Here is a 21,992-nt window from a genome sequence, read left to right as displayed (position 1 = left end):
CTCCAATTTGCACATCTATAGCAATATGAGCTTATTTTCCTTTGCACCGACCTTTTTCTAAGGCAGACACTCAACCTGCTCCACGCAGCACTACCTTCAGCAGAGAACTAATCTCCCCCTCTTCCTAGGCATTATTCGCATAAAAGACAAATCAATTTCAACTACCCTGCCCTTGTGCACTGATGTGACCCTTGAAGACTACTATTCCTAGCATGCAATGCTCCCATCGCCTGCAGAGTATTGCATTCTGGGATCTGTAGTCTTCAGATGGAACTTTGGCCACGTAGAACACCACTTCCTGCACCGTCATAGGTTGCGCATGCGCTCTTCTTTCGTTCCTCTCGAAGCGCTCCCCGTCTGCCTCTTCCAGCTCACGCGCCCCCTGCTGCTTCAGCAGAGGCAGCGCGTGACTGCTGGGCCGCAAGGCCAAGTCTAGCGAGCTGTCAACGGACGAGGGGGCGGAAGAAGCCAGAAGGGTGAAAGCGCGCATGCGCCGGTTGGGTTCTGCGACTGCTATCGCCTCCCTCGTGCCCGCGGCGAGGTTGGCGTTTGATCGCAGTGCGCGCGACCGCGGCGGGGGTTGAGTCAATTCTTAGAGGGAAAGGGGAGAGGGGCGCGCGCGCGCGGCCACGGGGGGGAAGGAGGCGGCGGCCGCTAGGTCCGGAGTCCAGCGAGTCCTGTTCCCCCTTCCCGGCGTGAGCGAGCGGCGCCTCTGACCGGCTCCTCCTCCCTCCCCCCGCGGCAGCGAGCGAGCGAGATGGCGGCCGCTGGGACTTTGGCTAAGCACGAGCAGATCCTGGTGCTCGATCCGCCCACCGACCTCAAATTCAAAGGTATGAGCGGTGGGGGCTGAGTCGGCCGGGGCCGAGAGCTGCAGGGGGGCCGGGGCCGGGGCCGGGGCCGGGCTGCCTCTGCGGTGGGTATCGACTTCCCCGGGTCGCGGCGGCGGCAAGGCCCCGTCCCGGTTTCTCTGCGGAGCGGAGAACCAGAGCCGGTGACCGGGACACGGCTCCGCCGCCGCCATCTTGAGATCCCGCAGGGAATCGTGTGTCTCGGGCCCGGCTCCGACCCAGGCCGCTCCCGGGGAGAGGCGGGCAGGTGCCGTGCCAGCAGCCGCGCGCTACATGCCGCCTCCCCCACCTAGTGCCTGGAGCGGGGAGCCGGGCTCCTCCGCCCTCCCGCCGGGAGCGGCTGCTCGGCAGCCAGGCCCTTAAACCTCCCCAGACTTTCCAGCGGAGGGGGCAGCTGGCCTCCATCGCCCGGGAGCTGGTGAGGGACGCGCTGCATCTCTGCCCTGCCCGCTCTCGGGGCGGGTCTCTGGGCTTCAGCGGGAGTGACGGGGGCTCAGAGCGGGAATTGCCCCCTACCACACAACCTGCGTGGCGCGTCTTCCCCGGGGAGCAGGTAGAAGAGGCCGTGGGGTGGGGGTGGGGGATGCTGCATGTGTGAGGAGAGACGCTCCCCTTTTCCCCGGGTGTCCTCAAGTCTGTTTGTTCCCTGTCCGTAGCCGCGCTCTGCTTGCGGCTGGGTTGAGTCCAGCTGTTAACAAGGGTTTGTGGCTGGGAGGGAGTGGTGCTATTTTGCACCATTATCTGCTGGTATCACTTGGGGATCTGCAGCGGCACGCTCCTTTCCCAGCTGGAGTTTGACCCTTTTGGGAGGGCAGATGACATGATGCTGGCGTATTTCAGAGCAGTTTTAGGTTAATCCTTCGGAGTGTCTCAGCGGGCAGTTCGTTAACTTTTGATAATGAAGAAAAGGAATGTGAGAATTGCAAAAGCTTCTGTGTGTCAGATGTTTATTTGTGGGGAGCTAGCTGTGCAGTCTTACTAAGACTGCCTTAAAACAGTGCCGTTAAAATAGGCTCTGATTAATTACGCTGTTCGCTGATAAACCCCAGCGAGGGGGGTTAATAACGAGGGGGGTTCTGAACAGACACACATTCAGTTGCTAGGAAGACAGGCCCCTTGGAAGGTGAGGACCAAAAGAAAGTTGTGCTATGGTAGGCATAATTATGTGGTAATTTTCAGTGCCCACAGATTGACAATGGGCATTAAGTGAACAATTTATTAGTTAAAGCTTTTACTCGGAAACAAAACTGTTACTATTACTGTTAATTTGAGAAAATATAAATAAACCTAATTGCATAAATATAAATTCCTAATTATTCAAATAGCATGAGCAGTTCTTGTACTTCTTAGCTAATCCTTTAATCTGTCTTTGTATTTAACTTTTTACTTTTAACTGTTAATTCTTCAAGTTCATTTTCTATGTATAATATTTTGGGGAGCAGGGCAGTCTTTACTTGTGTTCTCTGGGAAATTTTAGAATCATTTTGGTGGCTTATTTGTAGGACCCTTTAAATGGGCAAGTAGAATAAACTGATATGATCTTGTGTCTTACAGAGGACAACTGTGTTCCTGAAAAATAGCTTTAGGTAGCTCAACAGTGCTTAAAGCTTGCTTATTAGAGAAGACAGTTTTATAACAAACTATAATTTTCATATCAGAGATTTAAATTATCCTCTACCCATTTAGTCAATCAAAATAAACTTACAGGAACGCGCTCACTTTAATATTTTTGGTAGAACTTTTTAAATTGCATATTCTCTGATACACCCAAAATCGTAGAGTTTTTTTTTCCGTTGTGCATTGTTAAAATACTGCCAGTTTTTATAAAGTCTCTCTCAGAGTTAGCAGGCCCCAGAATTGTACATGATCTTAGAGAATGGCTGCACTGTATTATACATTTCAATACCCTGTTGTCTCCCAAGAAGAGTAGAAAGAGGGTACAAGCATGCATACTAAACCAAAGCTAGTATGTATAATAATTGCAGGCATATCAACCTAGAATGTCTCACTTAGCCAAAAGTAAGCAACATTTACTGGGTATAAACAGAACTGTTGAGATGTAAGAGATGCTGTCCTTGAATCATCATTGGATTGCAAAATCTATAGGACAGATATGAGTAAGCAAACAAACAGTCTCAGTATGTACCTTCAGAATGGGAGATATATGAATTGTATTAAGTGTAAACTTAAACTTTATTTAGACATGTACAGGTGTTGGGAAAACTTTTGCGGAAGGGAGTATTTAGGTAGAACGTGAAGCAAAATGGGGCCTTTGATAACTGTATAGAAGGACCAAACCTACTGCATTTCAGATACAGCAGGTCAGTTCACTGACTCTACCTGCCATCTCAGTATGTATGCTTATGTTAAAAGTCATCAGAACAATGTGCAGTTAACAACCATGTTTGTGAACTGCAAAACACTGTTTCTCCAATGAAATAACTTAGAAAGTTGGGGGCAGGGAAGAGATTGTAAGTAATGTATTCTCCTTCTGTGCCACTTAGACAAGCTGATAATAGGTAATGTACCTTAAAAGAGGTTCTCTTTCAAATCGAATATGACAAAATTGCGTTGGTAAAAAGAATAGTGTTTTACTGTGATTGCCACTGATTTGCTGAAGTTCTTTTAATGGGGGCAGAAAAGAGAGTGATTCATATAGCATTCCTAAAATCAAACACTTGATGTGCACACTAGACATCCAGATTGGGATTTTTACAGAATCCAGAACAAAAACAGGCTATTTTTTGCTCCCAAAGGATTTACTTTCTGACATTTGTGATAATTGAATGAGGGTATGATATGTGTTAACATACTTCGGCATAAGCAGTGAGTTACATTTAAAAATAAACAAGTACCAGTCTTGTCAGGAAGCTCTGAGCATCATCCAGTAAAATGTTCCTGGTTTTTGCTTTCTTTAGAGATGAGAAAGATGGTCAGCATCTTTGCTAACTGATTTAATTATTCAGAACCTTAATCAGCAATTGCTGCATAAGGTCTGAACGAAAAGGTGTTACCATTTGAGGTTTATATAAGAAAATATCTGATGGTGGCTGATGTATTATATGAAATATTTCCCCTTCCTTCCCCCCAATGAATGAAAGACTAGCATCCAGTATTTGTACCCCTAGATATTTCAGTCTCAATAGCCTCTTACTTGCTGAGGCAAACCTAGTTTTCTCTTCTGATGTGGTGGGCAATAGTTGATCCTATGAAATTGTGGCAGTCATCAGATTTACTCATTACATGGTTGTTCTCATAAGTAGATCTCAAAACACTTGATGAAAGTAAGTATAATTAAAACCTTTTTTAACAAATGGGGAAACTGAGGCATGGAGTTGAAGTGATTTCCTGAATGAGCCACTGGCAATGCTGAGAATGGAACCCAGGTCACTTGCCTCTTATTCAGATGCTTTGTCCGCTGAACCATACTACCTTCCTAAACCAGAGTATTCTTCCATCTCTCAGCCTAAAACATTTTGCTTATAACTTGAGATCTGAGAAGGTATAGCTATAGTGCCTTGGTATTTGATTGAAAGATTTAAAAATATGTTTGCTTAAAATCCATTCGTTTGGAAAGTGAAACAACTTCACTATATAGTATAAGGCTCTTTCACATCAACCATGCAGATACTGATATATTTAGTAATTGTTGGGTGTTCTGATGTTCTCCACAGTTTTAATCTACCATTAATCTCTTGACTGTAAACAGATTTCTGTCCTGTTTAAAAGTCATGTAGTTTATTGACACTTGAAGCTTTTCAGTTAAAGCTCTGAATTGTCCTGGGATCTCATGACAATCGATAAAGGCTCTCTTTTAACCTTTAAAAGGTATTTATAATTGTGAGAGTTTAAATGGAGTTACTTTTTACATGTCAGTCCTTTTTTTCTTATCTAAGAGCTGCTCCAGCCTTTAAAAATATAATTGTCAATAATAAACAAGGTATGTGTTTTGCATGCACTACCTAAATTTCTTCAAAGTGTTGTGTCAGAGTTCATCATTAACAAATACATTTCCCAGACCTGAAGAAGAGTCCAGTGTAAACTGGAAAGTTTGTCCGTCTCACAATAGAAGTTAGTCCAATAAAAGATGTTACCTCACCCGCCTTGTCTCTCTTAATATCCTGGGAGTAACTTGGCTACAACACTGCATTAACAAGTCACTCATTTTGCTAGTATTTAATAGCCGTGCTTCTGGCCATGCTGGTGAAATGTTACTACTTGTTCTATGTCTTTTGAGTAACTATGGAATATTAGACACATTTAATTTTGAGTATCAGAGGGGTAGCCTTGTTAGTCTGGATCTGTAAAAAGCAACAAAGAGTCGTGTGGCACCTTAGAGACTAACAGATGTATTGGAGCATAAGCTTTCGTGGGCATCAAAGCTTATGCTCCAATACATCTGTTAATCTATAAGGTGCCACAGGACTCTTTGTTGCATTTAATTTTGAGTGGTTTGTAAATATTTATATCACCAAATATTTTCTCACTCCTTTTAAATTAAAAAATAAATCCTTTAGTTACTAACATCTCAAATTATTAAAAATGGAAAAAAACTAAAATTCAGATTTTATAATGAAGATTTTTTACTTTTTCCTCAATTTGGACAATGAAAATAGATTAGTCACCTTCGTTTTCTGGCTCTCTTATGCTAGCATAATACTGCTGTATTAGTTGCAAACACTGCAGAGGAGTGTTTAAATATAGTCTCTTCACTGGAATTTTAAAAAAAAGGTCTGAACATTTCTATTTACTGAGACTGAATTTTGGGAGTAATTGACTTGATAGTGGCCCTTCAAAGGATTATCAACCAGTATCTTATTTAGGGTGTATATTTCAAAAAACTTATTGGCATCGCATAGGAATATTTTAAGGTTTTAAAAAAATGCTTTCTTTTGAGTAGGGCTTATTCTTGATTCATGTTCTTCATTGAAGATCTTGTTACAGAAAATGTGAAATCCAGTTGTTTCTATTGAAAAGGTCCCTTACTTGAAAGTGTAAACAAAGTATCATTGCAAATATGAGCAAGAGTACAGTGGTGGTGTTTTTCCATTTTGTTCCTGATTTTGTCATGTGTTGGGCTAGAATAAAAACATAAATAGACTGAAATCACCCAGTTACTAATAATGATCAGTATAGCAGATCAAATTTCATTTCTTATTATCAATCTGATTTGTAATCTAAACTCATTAGAAGAGTGTAAAATTGCCTCCTGTTATAATCAGTATTCATGAAGATTATTAACACGTTCACGTTACATAAAATAGTGCAAGGAAACACTTTCTAGTTTATGTCAAGTATAGCTGTCCTCCTTGGATTTCTCGTGGTTATTAGAACCATATCAAATAAGTGTTGGAGTTCAGTAGTATGCTTTGTAATCACTGCCTTGCTATTGGTAATGTTGAAAGCTACAGGATATGCATTACTGCAAATCGAGAAGGTTGAATTTAAGAGTAAAAATAGCTCACTGTTAAATCCATCTCCCTGCCTTCAAGATCTGTTGCCAAAATTGGCCCAGGATTTTTGTGTAGGCAGGATTTGAACTCCTTAAATGTAATATGACTGCTTTTTTGAGTGTGCCTAGATTGGGTCATCTTTTCGCTCTGCCCAAAGTGCCAACAGGATTGTGGCAGATTAGTATTGAATTGTTCAGTCTCAAACTTCACTGTGAAGTAAATGTTCCTGAATAAAAATAACAGAACATAAAGTCGTACTACTTACATTTTAAAAAATCAAAATATTAGATTGCATAGGGAAAATTTGATGAAAATGGTTTTGGGCACAATTATGATTTTATTATTTATAAAATGAATTCTTTTATACCTAATGTGTCCATATGCTAAGTGTTAGCAGTGTGTACTGAGATAGATATATCCTTCTATGTGAAGTTGAATAAGGTTCAGTGAATAGTCATTTTTTAGGCCGAAAGTGTGACACCTCCTTCATAACACCAGTTACAGAGTTTCACCAAGTGACTGTTGTCCCAAAATAATCTTTAGTAAGATGAACAGACACTTTCCTTAACCTCTGCATTATATAATTTTAACATTAGCTTTAATAAAATTCTATAATTTTTTGTGGTAGCAATGAAGTGTATGATAAATTAATAATGATTTGTATGTGTTAAGAAAAAATAAAATTCAACATTTAAAAAACTTTGACCATTTAGTATTTACAGGGGAATGTTGTGACCATTGTCATCTCATAATCACACAATTAGGACAGAACTCAGAATTGAGTGATTGATGGGTTGTACTGGTTTGTCAAGTTAGGAATATTGTAGGTGTATTTGATACTGACTGCTGTTACATTTATTAAAGCCGAAAGTAGTGTGCCAAGTTATGTTTGTAATGGTGGCATGTCTTGCTATTTATTCAGATAAACATTTAGAGTATTTGTTGTCAAAGGGCTACCTTCTTCTTTCATTGGAATTAACAGGAGTTGCGTTGCTCACTTTATCCCACTTCCAGGTGCTGGAGAAACACCATCTGTACGTGATCCTAGATCTCTCTCATAGACTCATAGGTCAGAAGGGACCAATATGATCATCTAGTCTGACCTCCTGCACAAAGCAGGCCACAGAACCCTACCCATCCACTTCTATAAAAACCCCTAACCTATGTCCGAGTTATTGAAGTCTTCAAATTGCTCTCAAGTGCTGCTAATCATAGTTTGAGAATGAAACTGACAGACCCTTTTTATTGTTTAAGGCCATTATGGAAAACAGAACCTTGAAGCATAGTCCAAAGAGAGCACTGTGGTGGGAATCCTAGTTCCTTAGCTAAGAGGGTGGATGTTTCAATGCAGTGCTGTCCTCTAATGGTTCATTGCTGAATGAGGTGGTTCATATCCATATAAACTTCTGGCCAGTTTAGTCATTTGATTGATAGCTGTCTTGTAAACTTCTCAAGCACTAGCCATTTAAAGGATTGCAATATACTCATCTTGCCAGTTGCAAAATCAAGTTGGAAGAAAAGACTGAGGAGAGCTTAGTTCAGGGGTTCTCAAACTGGGGGTCGGGACCTCTCGGGGTCGCAAGGTCATTACATGGGGGGGCACCACTGTCAACTTCCACCTCAAACCCCGCTTTGCCCCCAGCATTTATAATGGTGTTATCAATTAAAAACACATTTTTATATATTTAAGGGGGATCACACTCAGAGGTTTGCTATGTGAAAGGGGTCACCAGTACAAAAGTCTGAGAACCACTGGCTTAGTTCATACTAAACTAGTAAGGAAAACTATGAAATATATGAATCCTGTTAAGAGACTAATGATAGATTGGTATTAACTTTCTCCACCCATACTGGAAGTTCTCAAATGAGACAACTGTGATCTTAAAATAAACCAAACACAGACATATTAATTTCGTAGACAAAATCAACAGAAAGTTTGCCCAGTAATACAAGTTGTAGCATTCTGCACAGTTCTTACTGAAAATAGGAAGATAGAAACATGAGTATAGTATATTGTAGTTAAGAAATTCCACTTTTTTGTTTTTTCCTTAAGTTATAAAACTTAATTTCTTATATAACAAAGATGCAATTTATTCTTGGGGTGGAGGGTGATTATAACATACTTGATTATAGTGTACTTGGGCATTAATTTCTGAGGAGAGAAGAGCTTTCAGTGAAGTTTTCTTGTGCTTTTTAGCCCAGAAGTGAAAGTTTGGATAACTCATTTTGTTTTGGAAAATTCATTTTGGCTACGTTTTGAATAATGGGATGTGGGCTGTCTGGGAGGAAGTCCTCCCCTCTTGACTTTATTATGCTTTAAATCATTTAATTTAGAAATGAAACTACCAGCATATGGTATTCAACTTGAATACAGTTGACAGTGAGGTTTGGAGAAGTCTTCCGTATATGCAGCTGTGGCAGCAAACAAAAAGCATATTAGATACTTGAGTGAATTTTTAAAAAAGATAAAGAATAACACAGAAAATATATGTTGACATAACTGAGTATAGTCTTGCTTGGAGTAACATCTAGTTTGACACTTAAGAGCCCAAAAATGTCTGGAAAAGGTGGCTTGAAGTATGGCGATAGTTAAATATGACTAGAGATCATAAAATACTAGGTTTTAGCTTTGAAAGAAGTTAGAAAAGCTTGCCTGCAATATTTAAAATTCTAGATTGTATTTCTACATTGGCTTGTAATACAAAGTGTGGGTTGGGGGCTCTCAGTGAAATCAGTCATGTAAACTTAGAACAAATCAAAAATACTGTTCCATGTACATAGCTGATGGAGTTGAATTAATTGCTTCAAGAGGTTACAGTCAAATACCGGAGCTAAATTTAGGAAATGATTAGATAATTATATTAATGCTTTTGATGTTTTTCATGCTAAAATAAGGGTGATAATTTTGATTGAAAAGGAGATTTTTATCTTTGCGGTTTTCATGATATCTATCATATGCTATTTCACTTCCTTGTCATAATTTTGGTTAGAGTTTTTGGGTGTGGAGATGTGTGTAATATGTAAAATTAAGATACCCAATTTTGAAATAAACTGTGGTTCTATTGTATAGTATAATCCTGATTTTTCCAAAATCTTGTTGTTTGAACCTCTGCATTATTCGAATCCCTTCCTAGTCCCTCATGCTGGGAAGGGATTTGCATACTAGAGCAGAGACCCCTAGCTGCAGGGCACAGTTGCCAACTTTCATGCGGTAAATAAGCACCCCGACTTTCACAGTAAGCCAAAAACCAAGCTAATCCCATTTCAAAATAAGACCAGAGCAAGCCAATCCCTAAGAACCCCAATAGTTTGTGACTAGAGCCCCCCGGTGTGCAGTCTGGGACTGTGGTGAGCCCGCTATGCACCCCTGACTCGCTTTCCTCCCCTTTGCCTCTCTTGTCAGGAGCCGATCCAAAAAAAAAAAAAAGAAACAAGCTTAAACTAGCCAACAAGCAACTCACAAGCCAATTAAGCCAAAACCAAGCCCAATTTCAGTGTTTTTTTTTCTGTGGGTTTGGCATGTCTGCTGCAGGGAAGGCTATCTTACTGTGAATGGTTCCTGCATCAGCGCAGGTAGCCCTCTGGGGCTAATTGGAAGTGCAGGGAAGGCTGTGGTCCTGGTGGGGCAGAGCAGAGTCGGGGCTGAGGGGCTCTGCTCTGCTCTGCTCTGCTCTGCCAGGACCTCAGCTTCCCTCCTGCAGCTTGTGCCTGCAATAATGGAGAGGCAGGAATGGCAGCGCAGTCTTCTGCAGCCTCACTGTCACAGGAGTGAGTGAGCAGATCCGTGACAGTGAAACTGTAGAAGGCTTCCTGTGCTGCTGCTCCTACCTTATTGATTATACAAACTTCTGATTAACTGAATAAAATCCTGAGTCCCTCCTGCTATTTGGATAATTGAGAGTATGCTGTATTAGTTTTACTTGATGGAACGTGATTTGAGGATACTGAGATAATTGTTTCATAGTTCTATATCAGGTGGAGAAAGTTATTTTTTTTAAAGCAAATGATCTAGCACTTCCCTGAGTAACTTAGTCTGGTCCCATCAGTGCCCTTAAAACTAACAGTTGAAGACATGAGTATCAGTCTGTTTCTTTACACTTCGAATGACTCTTTGCACCTCTGGGTGAAAACTCACAATGTGTTTGATTTTTGCCCATGAACCTGCAATGAGATATTTGTACATTTAGAGAGCTTGTACTTAAATGGTCTATTGGATAGAGCACGCAACTGGGAGTCAGGAGACCTGATGTTTATTCCCTGCTCTGCCACTCTCCTATTTGGTGACCATGGGCATGTCAGTTCACCTCCCTGTATCCCCCAGCTGTAAATTGGGGACTATTATACTGACCTCTTCTGATATCTTTGATATCTACTGATTGAACATGCTATGTAAGAGCTAGATATTATCTAGACCTGCATTTAGAAAATGTAAAAGATATGACACTGAAGCCTGTTGAGGTTGGACTTTGTGCATTGTGTCAGGCAGAGGTTGGAGATCAGCAACAAAAAATGAATCTCATTTGATTTTTTAAAAAGAAACTTGCATGGGCTGCTTGCTATTACAGGATGAAAAGAGCAAAAAATATCTCCCTTCCAAAGTCCCCAATAACATAAGTGCATAGATGTGTCTCTGTTCACAGCAGGAGCAGAATTATGAAACTTGCAAAAAGTTGCTTTCATTCTGTTGCTGGAACTTTTCACACAAGGGAAGCAGTGATGACCAGGAGAGTGCTTTTTGAGTTCGTGCATTATGTTCAGTACTTTGAATGTTCCTTGCTTTGAGGCTGGTCTTCTCGATAGCAAGTTTTTGTAGCACGTTAGTCCTTAGAATAAGTGTCTTAAGGTACAGTAGCTGATTTCGATTAGGCTTTTTGTGGAGAGACTGAGTAGTTTGGCACCAGGGCCATAATAGTTGGTAGTCTGAGATGATTAAAATGAATTTTTCTGATTCCTTCTATATTGTTTTAAGAATAGCTTTCCTGTTGCAGCACAGGCTAGAAATATGTATGAGAACTAGCCTGGAAGTTCCATTTTTGAGAAGGCACCTATGCCTTATGGTGCTACTTATCGGACACATTAAATAAACTTGAAACCTTCGCTGTGCTTCAGCCCCACCAACAGTTGATAGTATATCAGGTGAAAACCTTGCGGGTCCTATCTTTCATTCTCAGTGGTTCATTCAGTTTTGTTATGCCAGTCTGGCATTCTGTGTGTGGTTTCTAGTTCCTGTGAGTATCTCTGCTTAGTTCGTCAGTTATTTGGCTTACTTGGATTAGGGAACATGTTGCAGTTCCTGTGATCAAGGATCATGCCGTAACCAGTACGCTACTGAAATACAATGGTTGATCACATATACTTAGCAGTAGCTGACACGGCCTTGGAAATCACTTGTTTTATTAAAAATTCACATTTAGCACTCCTAAAATATTTCTTGCCCACTCTTCTGTTGTCATAGCAATGAGAAGGCTCTTGGAAGGGGAGAATGTTTTATCAGTGTAAAATTTTGAAAGACTTATTTTCTCTCACCCACTGTACCCCGGGAGGAATAAGAATTGTTCAAAATTGTAAAAGTTTACAATAGATGTGGAGTCCTACTATGCAGTAGGAATAACATTACCATTAAGTGAAAGTAGGACGTGAGGTTGGGATTAACAAAGAGAGATGTGGACCTTTAATATAAATAACTGAAAATGAGCCTCAAAGAAAACTTGTCACTCTGCTAAATGGATGTTTGAGGAATATCTTTCAGTAAAGCCAGGACAGTGCAGCAATTGAATATAAATCAGGCTTACTGTCTTAGCTTTAGAATTTAAAAGCACAACTTAAATTAAGACTTAAGTAGTTCTGGCAAAAAGTTACTTATTTTCTTACCAGGTATTGGTTTGTTTGGCTTATAATCACCCTGCCAAATTACAAATTTGAATTTCAATTTCAGTTTTAACACATCATAATATTAGATTTACAATAAAGCGTAACTTTTGATTGTGAGTACCGAAGCACTTCATTAAAGTTTGTTGAAATGTAAGCATGCATAGTTATGATGATAGAAATATTTCACAGCTGGGATAAAGGAATTCTCTCCCATGATGTTTCAAATTACTATCAACTATACAGAGTTGTTTTGAGTACGTATGATCTTCTGCGTATTAAGTGGTTAATGTTAGGGATTCATCATGCCACTGACACCATCAAGTGAGTGTCATGTTTTTGGACCAATATGAGGTTATAAACAAGGATTTTTTGAATGGGAATTTACTTCTCTGTCAGGGTTGAAACTGCTAAGCTTTTTTCTGGCTAAGAAGCAGGCAAAAAGTTTCCTTTTTAGATCTCTTCCCCCCCCCCCCCCCACTCCCCCCACTGTGTGGCCTATCAGTACCCCCTACAGGCATGCCTGTAAACTGCACTGATGTTGCTTCTCAGTGCTCTACCTCTGACAGAGGTAGACAGGATCTCTCTGTGGGTTAAAAATAGAGCTCTTCCCACTCATAAGGGAAAATCTTTAGCAGATCCACTAGCAATCTGCATGATGACTGACAGCCCATCAGGATGGGGAGCTAGATGGAATCTTATATAACACATGGCAAGTGGTGTACTCTTCTGGAGTCCTAGTCTAGACTCAACCTTCTGGAATTTGTGAGCATGCAAGTGTCAGGTTGCTCTCAAAAGTGCTCTGAGTGTCACATGTACGAGGAGAATGATATAACTACTACCATAGCTTGGTTCATGTCCAAGAAGAACAAACAGCAAAAGATTATATTGCAGATATTGGAATACCTGGATTTGTGACTCAGAGATACCGACAGGCTGAATGGCTGCACCATAATGAGCTGGAGGTGGGAGAATCAGAGCTAGCCAGCAAGTCTTCAGTCAGATTATATAGAATAGGTTTCTTCCACAAGTGGAGACTCATGTTGCAATCCAGTTCATAGGGAAGATAACCAAATTCTGCAAATATTTTCACTCAGAGGCTACAGTAGATGCATTACCGCTTCCCTAATTTGCATCCACATGGTCAGAGAGGTCAGCTTGGCTTGGGTTTTGATAATACTGATTTCCTCCTCTGACCCACATGCCCCTGCCTTCCCAGATAGTGTGTGCTCCATAGGTTAGTACTAATCACTTGAGATCTCATCTACCGCAACCTTTGACCTACCCAAATCTGCAGTGTGTGAAGCTTGCCTTGTGGAAACTGAACCATGATGCCTCCTAAAGTAGACTGTGAAATACTTTCAAGTTGCTTGATTTCCTTGTTAGATTCAGAAAACTTTCTACCATTTTGGCCATCCATGGTCTTTCGGGAGGAAGACAGATCCCTGGATATCGGCTATGAAGGACATTTTTAGATGTCTTTCTAGATTGTTTGCAGAAGGTTCCAGTTTCTTGACAGTGCAAGTCTAAGCAGCAAATAGTAGGTATTTCATTATGTCCTGTGCGATCAAGCTATTTCACCTGTATGTAAGGCCCTACTTAACTTGTGATATTGCAGAAATTGTGGATTCCACAGTATTAGGCTTTCACTTCAGTTTTGACAGCGGGAGGGAGCCTCGCCATGCATAGAGGTGACCAGTGGGAGCCCTGGCTGCCCTGCGGCTGAGAGCAGTAGTCCCTGTTCTCAGCGCTGGTCCTTTGCTCTCAGCCCTGGGCGGCCAACAAGAGAAAATCATGGAAAAGTAGTAATGGGCTTTATTACTGCAAATAATAAAGTAATAATAATAGTATTACTTCTCTCCAATTTTTCATGGCTTGTCTGTAACTCAGCCACAGTTTTTTGACAATCATCCTGCAGTTCAAGTAGGGCCTTATCTACATGCTTTGGCTTCTGAAAGTGGTACCTTTTCACAGGCCCCCAATCTGACACCCACTGGAACAATGGAATCCCAGTCTAACAGTAGAAACTCCTAATAAATCATATTTTGAATCACTAGAAGTGTCTTTGATTTCTTAGTCCAAAAGGCAAACTTCAAAGTTATCGCAGTGGCTTTAAGGGTTAGTGAACTTGGGATCTTCGTGTTTAGCAGTCTTGCCTTCGTTTTTCTTCCATTCAGCCCCAACTTCATTCCCAAGAGAAATATGGCCTTCTGCTTAACACAGAATCCTCTTTCACCCTGGAAAAGCGTATATGACTGTGTTTCAGTTTATACTACTACAAAAAAGCATTCATCATAGGCTCTTGAGTGTCCTTGAAGGTAGACAAATAAATACGTTACATTCCATGGCTTTCGATGTGGTCAGGGTAGTAGTGTTTTACTAAAAGAAACCATGGAGGACGTCAGATGCTCTGTTGGAGTTCTTGGGCGTGCACAGAAAGGGGTGAAAGACCTCAAAGTCCTCTCTCTAGATGAATTAAGTTTTATCAAGTTTCTAATTAAGATTCTTCTGAAGGTAATTGCCTGCTCCCCAGTGGAGATATCTGCTTGGTAGCCAAAGAGAGAGAGCCTCTTCAGATGATATTTACTGGGCAGCGACTTGTGTGTCCATGAACACAGTGACAGAACACTACATAACTAACTTGCTTTTGTTTCAACTTTTGGACTTTAGTTTTCTGTTTTTTAATCGTTTAAGCAGCTAACTTTATGGTCTCTGCATGAAACAGGTGTCTTTTGGAGCATTGGTTTGGGTATCATGCATTTCTACATCTGAAATTACTGATAATTATAAGTTGTTTTTTTTTAAATTTTAAACTAAATGTATAAGAAACTCTCATGGAACTTCTGAAGTATGAATGGACAAAAATGAACCTAATAGATTCCTTTGTAGTTACAGATAATCTTAAGTTGTGTAATGTGTACATAAATAAACTGAGGGCAGAAGGTTTTCCTTTAGTCATGGGAGGCAATCTTTTGTGGTAGTGTCTGTGTTTATATACTTATATACACACACTTCTTTCGCAAAAGTTTTATCTAAATGTCTCAAATGTCAGTTACATTCTACAACTTCCTTCCTTACTATTGTCAAACTCAATTCAACTGTCAATGAAATGTAATCTGTCTCCATGGAAAATTACAGAAATACTGTATAATTTTTCTTCCACACCTTGGTACTCTCTGGTTGGGACAGGGATTTTGGAGATTAGGAAAAATTTATGTTTGAGTAGAAAACACGGCAGTGTAACAGGCTTAAATAAACTCAAAGGGGCTCCTCCTGCACATGGCTCCAGCTGCTCAATAATGCAGTGCCTCCCCCACTCTAGAGCAATATAGCAGGCAAGCCTTGAACTCTTTGGAGCAGCCTTACAACAGGAGGCGATGATGGTGCAGAATCTCTAAGCTAGCTGTCCCTGGCTTTGTAGTGCACGAGGCTAAGCTGAAGCTGGCAGCATGGGCTGACTCTAACAGCAGCAACATTGTAGGCAAGCCTTAAGCTGCTTGAGTGGAAATTCAGCAGCAGGACATGGCATGGCACTTAGGAAGCAACAAGCCAGAAATTCATGGCTGTTTTTTTACTGTTGACTGCATGGTGTCCAGGTCTCCAAGAGGCTGGTAAATCAGAAGGACAGGAAATAGTCATGGCACAGGATGTCCCAGTACTTTCAGACTGCCACGATAACCAGTTTTTTTTTGCCCCAGTTGTTCCAGGTATGGCCGTAGTGAGTCATGGTGGTTGTTGGTATCCTGAACTCCTGCCCTGCCCCATAAATGTTTCTGTTAGTCCCCTCTTGCTGAGGGAAGGCAGCTTTGAATCCCGCAGACTGTGAAACCAAAACAGTTTTATAAAACAAACTCACTCAAATGGCTGATTCCTTATGTTTGGTACCACTTACTATTACATCAGGGCAGCCTGATGGTTCTGTGCACTGACTCTGTTCTCTTATACCCCACAGATATGGTGAGTCTGTGCAGCACAGCCTAGCCTGCCATTTCCGCAGTCTTTTCCACTCATCCCACTGGCTTTTCTTCAGCGAGGCAGAGATAATTCACCCATTCTGCCAGCCTGCTGGTACCAGTTTGCCCTTTATTCCCTGGTTCCCTGTGTGGAACCAGGGAATAAAGTGTGGCCTGATCCAGTCCTCCATTTTACAATTGCTTTCTTGGGTTTTTCTTTTTTGTAGGATGCAACACAGCAGTCTTAATTTATAGCTAGCCTGCCAGTGCCTATAGACCTTCTGTGTTCGATTTAACCTTCCTGAGGTTAATGTCCTCTAACCCAATCTGCCTCGTTGCCACACCTGCTGGTTGCTTTTTTTTAATCTATGCTGCAGAGCAGCCTAGCCCACATTGTCAGCCTGCATGTGCCAATAGAGCCGCCCCCCCCCCCCCCCCCCCAAAGCTGGAATCTGCAGATCGTAATGCAATTAAATTTTTCTTCTTCTAGTTTCCCTTTGTACCAGTTTATCCTTGCTGGCCATTTGTTGAACCTGACAACAGCTTTCATCTGAGTAAAATTGTTGAGTGTCTGATTGCTCACACCATCAGCCTGCCAATTCCAGTGGATGATTTGAAAGACTGTGATCCCGCACTAAAATGTCAGCATTAAAGGATCTTCCATTGTTGTATGCAATGTTGTTGTAGCTGTATTGGTTCCAGGGTATTAGAGAGACAAGGTGGATGAGGTAATACCTTTTATTGCAGTGGTTCTCAACCAGGGGTCCGGGGCCCACTGGAAGGCCATGAGCAGGTTTCTGAGGGTCCACCAAAATAAACCAGCGAGCAGGACTAGTATTAGACTTGCTGGGGCCCAGGGCAGAAAGCTGAAGCCTGAGCCCCGCTGAAGGCTAAAAGCCAAAGGCAGAGTAACTTAGCTTCACGGGGCCCCCTGTGGTGTGGCGCCCTAGACAGTTGCCCTGCTGGCTATCTCCAACTATCAGTTTTGCCACAAATGTACATTCTCTTCCTTGCTCTGGGACCAGCAAACTGGCAGTGAAGAACAGCACTGCAAGCCTCATTTCTCCATAAACATTCGCTCCTTTTCCTGAAGAGAGAGATTTTTTTGGAGATGCTCATTTGAGACATATTCTTAATATTGGTCTGACCCTATAAATAGTGTGTAAGGTGGGGTCTTTTTGGGGGATATGATGTGTTCTGTGCTCTTTCCTGGAAACTCCACCCAAGTAGTTTGTCTGATGTGATCGAGAATGGGGAGCCAGTGGAGGGACCCAAAGAGAAAGGTGACATGGTCAAGCAACGAGTCAGGAAAATAGTCTTTGCAGCAGTGTTTGGAATGGATATAAGTTGGGCAATATTGCTTAATGTTATAGAATAATATGTCATATTATTCTCTGCTTAAAGCAGTACATCTAATCTTCCATAATTTAATAATTCTGTATGTATTTAAAACGTGATATACAGTATCAATCCTCTGTGGATCAAAAATACTGACTTTACATTGATTTGAAGTCTTATTTTACTATTTGAAAAAATATGTTTACAAAATGATAGAATGATGCCATAATCATTTATGGGAAATGATTGTTTCTCTGTGTATTCTTTATACAGAGCCCCATTAGTGGGATGCATCTGCACTAAATCCAGGAGCCCTCACTGTTCTGTGTTTTTGGTTCCATAGGAAACATCCCTGGTAACTCTGTTACATTAGTTGTTGCCTGGTGCAATGGCAGAAACTGGGAGAAAAAAAAAGATCAGTTTTAAGACTTACCTGCCTTGTGGGAAAAGAGTATCTATATCAGACCCCTGTGCCCAATGACTTAAATGTTTGGGTGACGAGCACTTGTATAAATGATGTTCCATCTTCCTCCAATTTGTTTGTTAGAACCTCAGAGGTGAAGGGATACTTTCTCCCAGTTCGCCATAATACAAATCTTCTTAGGTTAATGGCTCTGAAAGGAGCAAGAAAAGGCCAAGGAAACGCAGAGGAGCCTCGTATTTGTCTTCTGGGAGCAAGGGCAATTTTTTTTCAGACTTGGGACTAGAACCTACAGAGAAGGAACCTCAGAATCATTTTCTGAGTAATTTTGGAACTATTCTCAAGAGTATTATGTGGACCTTATATACTCCTCCAGATAACCCTCTGAAAAAAGCATAGGAGGAAGTGGGCAAGAAGAAGAGTTCACTACAAGTTAAATCTGTTCTGATTTATACCCCCTAAAGTTGATGGAACCCTAATATCTGGTTAAAGAAATGGCAGTAATACAGAATAATATAATAATAAAAAATAAGGTAATGTCAGCAGCCCTTCATACATCCACTACCTCTACATCTTGTTCTAGAGCCATGCAAGAATGGTCAGACTCCTGTTGCCCATTGTCATTCATGATCATAGATTCCAAGGCCAGAAGGGACTATTACGACTAGCGAGTTTGACCCCGTGTCTAACATAAGACAGAGAACTTTCCCCAAGTAATTCCTAGAGCACATCTTTTAGAAAAACATCTAACCTTGATTTAAAAATTGTCAATGGTGGAGAATCCACCAGGACCCTTGGCAAATTGTTCCAATGGTTAATTACTGACCATTAAAAATGTAGCCTTATTTCTAGTCTGAATTTGTCTACCTTCAGCTTCCAGCCATTGGATTGTGTTCTGCCTTCCTCTGCTAGATTGAAGAACCCATTATTAAATATTTGATCCCCATGTAGATACTGAGACTGTAATCAAGTCACCCCTTAACCTTTTCTTTGTTAAACTAAATAGATTGAGCTGTTTGAGTTCATCACTGTAAGGCAGGGGTCTCAAACTCAAATGACCACAAGAGTCACGTGAGGTCTAGTGCATTGGCCTGAGGGCTGCATCACTGACACCCCCACCTTCACTGCCCTCAACCCTGCCCCCACTCCACCCCTTCCATGAGGCCCCACCCTTGCCTCGACTCTTCCCACCCTTTCCCTGCCCATTTCCACCCCTCCCCCAAAGTCCCCACACAGTGCTGCCCCTTCCTTGTCACCAGGGGATGCAGGAGGGGTGCAAGGTGTGGCAGGGACTCAGGGCAGGGAGTTGAGGTGCAGGAGGTGGTGTTGTGGGGTGCAAGAGGGGTGAAGGGTGTGGCAGGGGGTTGGAGTGCAGGGTGCAGCAGGCAGCTCAGGGCAGGGAGTGCAGGAAGAGTGTGGGGTGTGGCAGGGGGCTCAGGGCAGGGAGTTGGGGTGCAGGAGAGGTGTGGGATGCAGCAGGGCAGGGAGTTGAGTGTGGGGTGCGATAGGGGCTCAGGGCAGGAAGTTGGGCGCAGGAGGGGTACGGGGTGCGGCAGGGGGCTCAGGGCAGGAAGTTGGGGCAGGAGGGGTGCAGCAGCGGGCTCAGGGCAGGGAGTTGGGTGCAGGAGGGGTGCGGGTGCGGCAGGGGGCTCAGGGCAGGGAGTTGGGTGCAGGAGGGATGCGGGGTGTGGCAGGAGTTGGGTGCAGGAGGGGTACAGGGTGTGAGCAGCTTGATGCCGCTTACCTAGAGCGGCTCTGGGGTGGCAGCGGCGCGCATTAGGACCAGGGCAGGCTCCTGGCCCCATGCCGCACTGCGCCGCTCCATTCCAGGAAGCAGCCAGAACCACGGCCCCTGGGGGAGTGGGGGTGGGCACAGGGCTCCGCTGCTGCTCCTCTAGGTACCTCCCACGAAGCTCCCATTGGCCATGATTCCCTGTTTCCGGCCAATGGGAGCTGCGGGGAGCAGTTCCTTGAAGCAAGGCAGCGCAGGAGGCCTCTGCTGCCTCTTCCCTCCCCTCCAGCACGAAGGGACACGCCAACCGCTTAAGGGAGCGGCGCCGGGCCCGCTGCACCATGAGGGCAGCCCATGGGCTATAGTTTGCCCACCTCTGGCCTGGAGGTAGACAGGGGGGTGTGGGGAGCTCGGCCAGCCGCACAGAAGAGCCCTGTGGGCCGTGTGTCTGAGACCCCTGCTGTAAGGCATGTTTACTGTTCCTTTAATCAGTGTCATGGCTCTTTTCTGAACTGTGTCCAGTTTATCAACTCCTTCATGAATTGTGGGCACCAGAGCTTGACACCGTGCGAAATAAAAAGAGGTAAAATAACCCCTCTGCTCCTTCTCAAGATTTCCCTGTTTATGCATTCCATTATTGCATTAGCTCTTTCGGCATAGCATCACACTGGGAGTTTATGTTCAACTGATTATCTACCATGGCCCTCAATCTTTTTCAAAGTCACTGCTTTAGTCTTGAGAAAATATGGCATCTTCAGGGGCCTGGTCTGAGTTTATGGCATGTGGTGTTAGCATGGATGGATCCAGTTCATGCAAGGGCAAAGCAATTTTTAAAATTTTTACAGTATAAATTCTTAACATGGGCCTCAGATTCTAATCCAAGTGGTACCCATATGCAATTCATTGGAGACAGAAATGGGTGTAGGATTGTTTTATCCAGATGCAAGAAGATTTCTTTCAGTTGCTGTGCTGCTCAAACCCACACCAATTAGAAATACTTGCTCCTGGAAACTACTGTAAATATTAATTTTAAACTTCGTATTGGGAAATAGTCCAGACAGTGCAGAATTAAAAGTTTACTTCATCCAATTATCAGTGTCAAAGACAACCATGTTATTCTAAGCAGTTTCATAATTTAGCACTATTTGAATGATGGTTTGAGGGGGATGGTGGTGTGATTCTCCCACACTACCTCCCCCCTCCCCCGATGAAGTGTGCATCAGCAAGATAGGAACACATCTTTCCAGTGCTATCTTTCACCGATGGTACACTTAAAATATTAAGTGTGTAGCAACCATCGTAGTTATTTCATTGATTATAGTGACAGTTATCCTACACTTTGTCTTTGAGTTTATTTCTCTTAACATTTATAGACATCTGTAAGACATACATCTTGTAGCTGGTAACCTCCTAGAATTTTCGTTCTTCACTTGAGTGTTTAAGCATATGTCATATAAAAGGGTGGCCTGTTTTAGATAGTCATATATTTGCACTGGCACAAGTTTGTGCCCTGTCACAGATGACGTGCAGCCACTTCTGTTGTGCAGTTGTGGTTGTGCTGAAACAGGTACAAATTGTGCGCTGCATTTTATGACATTGTCGTTGCAACTCAGCCTTTCTCTTTAAATGCTTCTGTGATTTGTTCAGGGGATTTGCAGTTGTTTGTTTCATTTCATGGTTGAGAATGTTACAGATTTTGCAAGAGAGTTTTTTCTTCTGTCTTTAAATGCTTCTCTAAGAAAATATTTTTTGTCTCTTGCTGATTTATTTGCAAGATCAGACTTTTGTCATGGCTTTTCATTTATTTTTTTGAGGGCAAAATTGTTTTTTCACAGCTGGGCTTTTTCTTATAGGTCCCTATTACCCTCCACCTCCATCCCGATTTTTCACACTTCTATTTGGTCACCCTAGGAGAGACCAAATTTAATGGTTCTGCAGACTTTGCTGCTAAAAAGATTTTCCTCCTGTCCTGTTTCTCTTTTCACCAGAACAGAGTGGAACCAGGCCTGCACAAGAAACTTTTCCTGATGTAGCTTTGTGGTTTTGGGGTCTAAATTTTTTTGAGGGGTGATATTTCAATACTGGCAAAGTCCTAGTGTAGCTGCAGTTTATGCTGGCAAATATTCTTTGTGCCTATATAGCTTATTTTGCTCACTAAACCAGGATAAGTGTTTTTTTTGGTTGGATTGACTTAAATCAAAGTGGCTTTAATCACCCAGCAGGAAACCTTGATTTAAATAATCAATTTTAATTGTTTTGCATTTGTAATTTTTATATTTTCTTAAAGAGAGAACGATTCTCATCAGTTGGTATTGATTTGCAACTAAATATAGCCTTTACGCTATATTTGGTGCTCGTTTTGCTAGTCAGCATGAT

General features: G+C 42.1%; 1 protein-coding gene across 2 annotated transcripts in view; it reads left to right on the top strand.

Annotated features, from left to right (window-relative positions):
* The first annotated feature begins 470 nt into the window (after nt 1-470).
* The window catches only part of VAPA (VAMP associated protein A), a 42,864-nt gene continuing 21,342 nt past the window's right edge, over nt 471-21,992 (top strand). The window contains exon 1 of one of the 2 annotated variants that reach the window (XM_032773998.2): nt 471-833. In XM_032773998.2, the coding sequence (XP_032629889.1) occupies nt 758-833 (76 nt within the window). In that variant the 5' untranslated portion in view covers nt 471-757. The remainder of the gene's footprint in view (nt 834-21,992) is intronic. The other variant, XM_075062936.1, reaches the window with a different exon arrangement.

This window comes from Chelonoidis abingdonii, chromosome 2, assembly GCF_003597395.2.
Source record: "Chelonoidis abingdonii isolate Lonesome George chromosome 2, CheloAbing_2.0, whole genome shotgun sequence".
Lineage (NCBI taxonomy): Eukaryota > Metazoa > Chordata > Testudines > Testudinidae > Chelonoidis > Chelonoidis abingdonii.
This window is presented reverse-complemented; position numbering and strand designations above follow the sequence as displayed.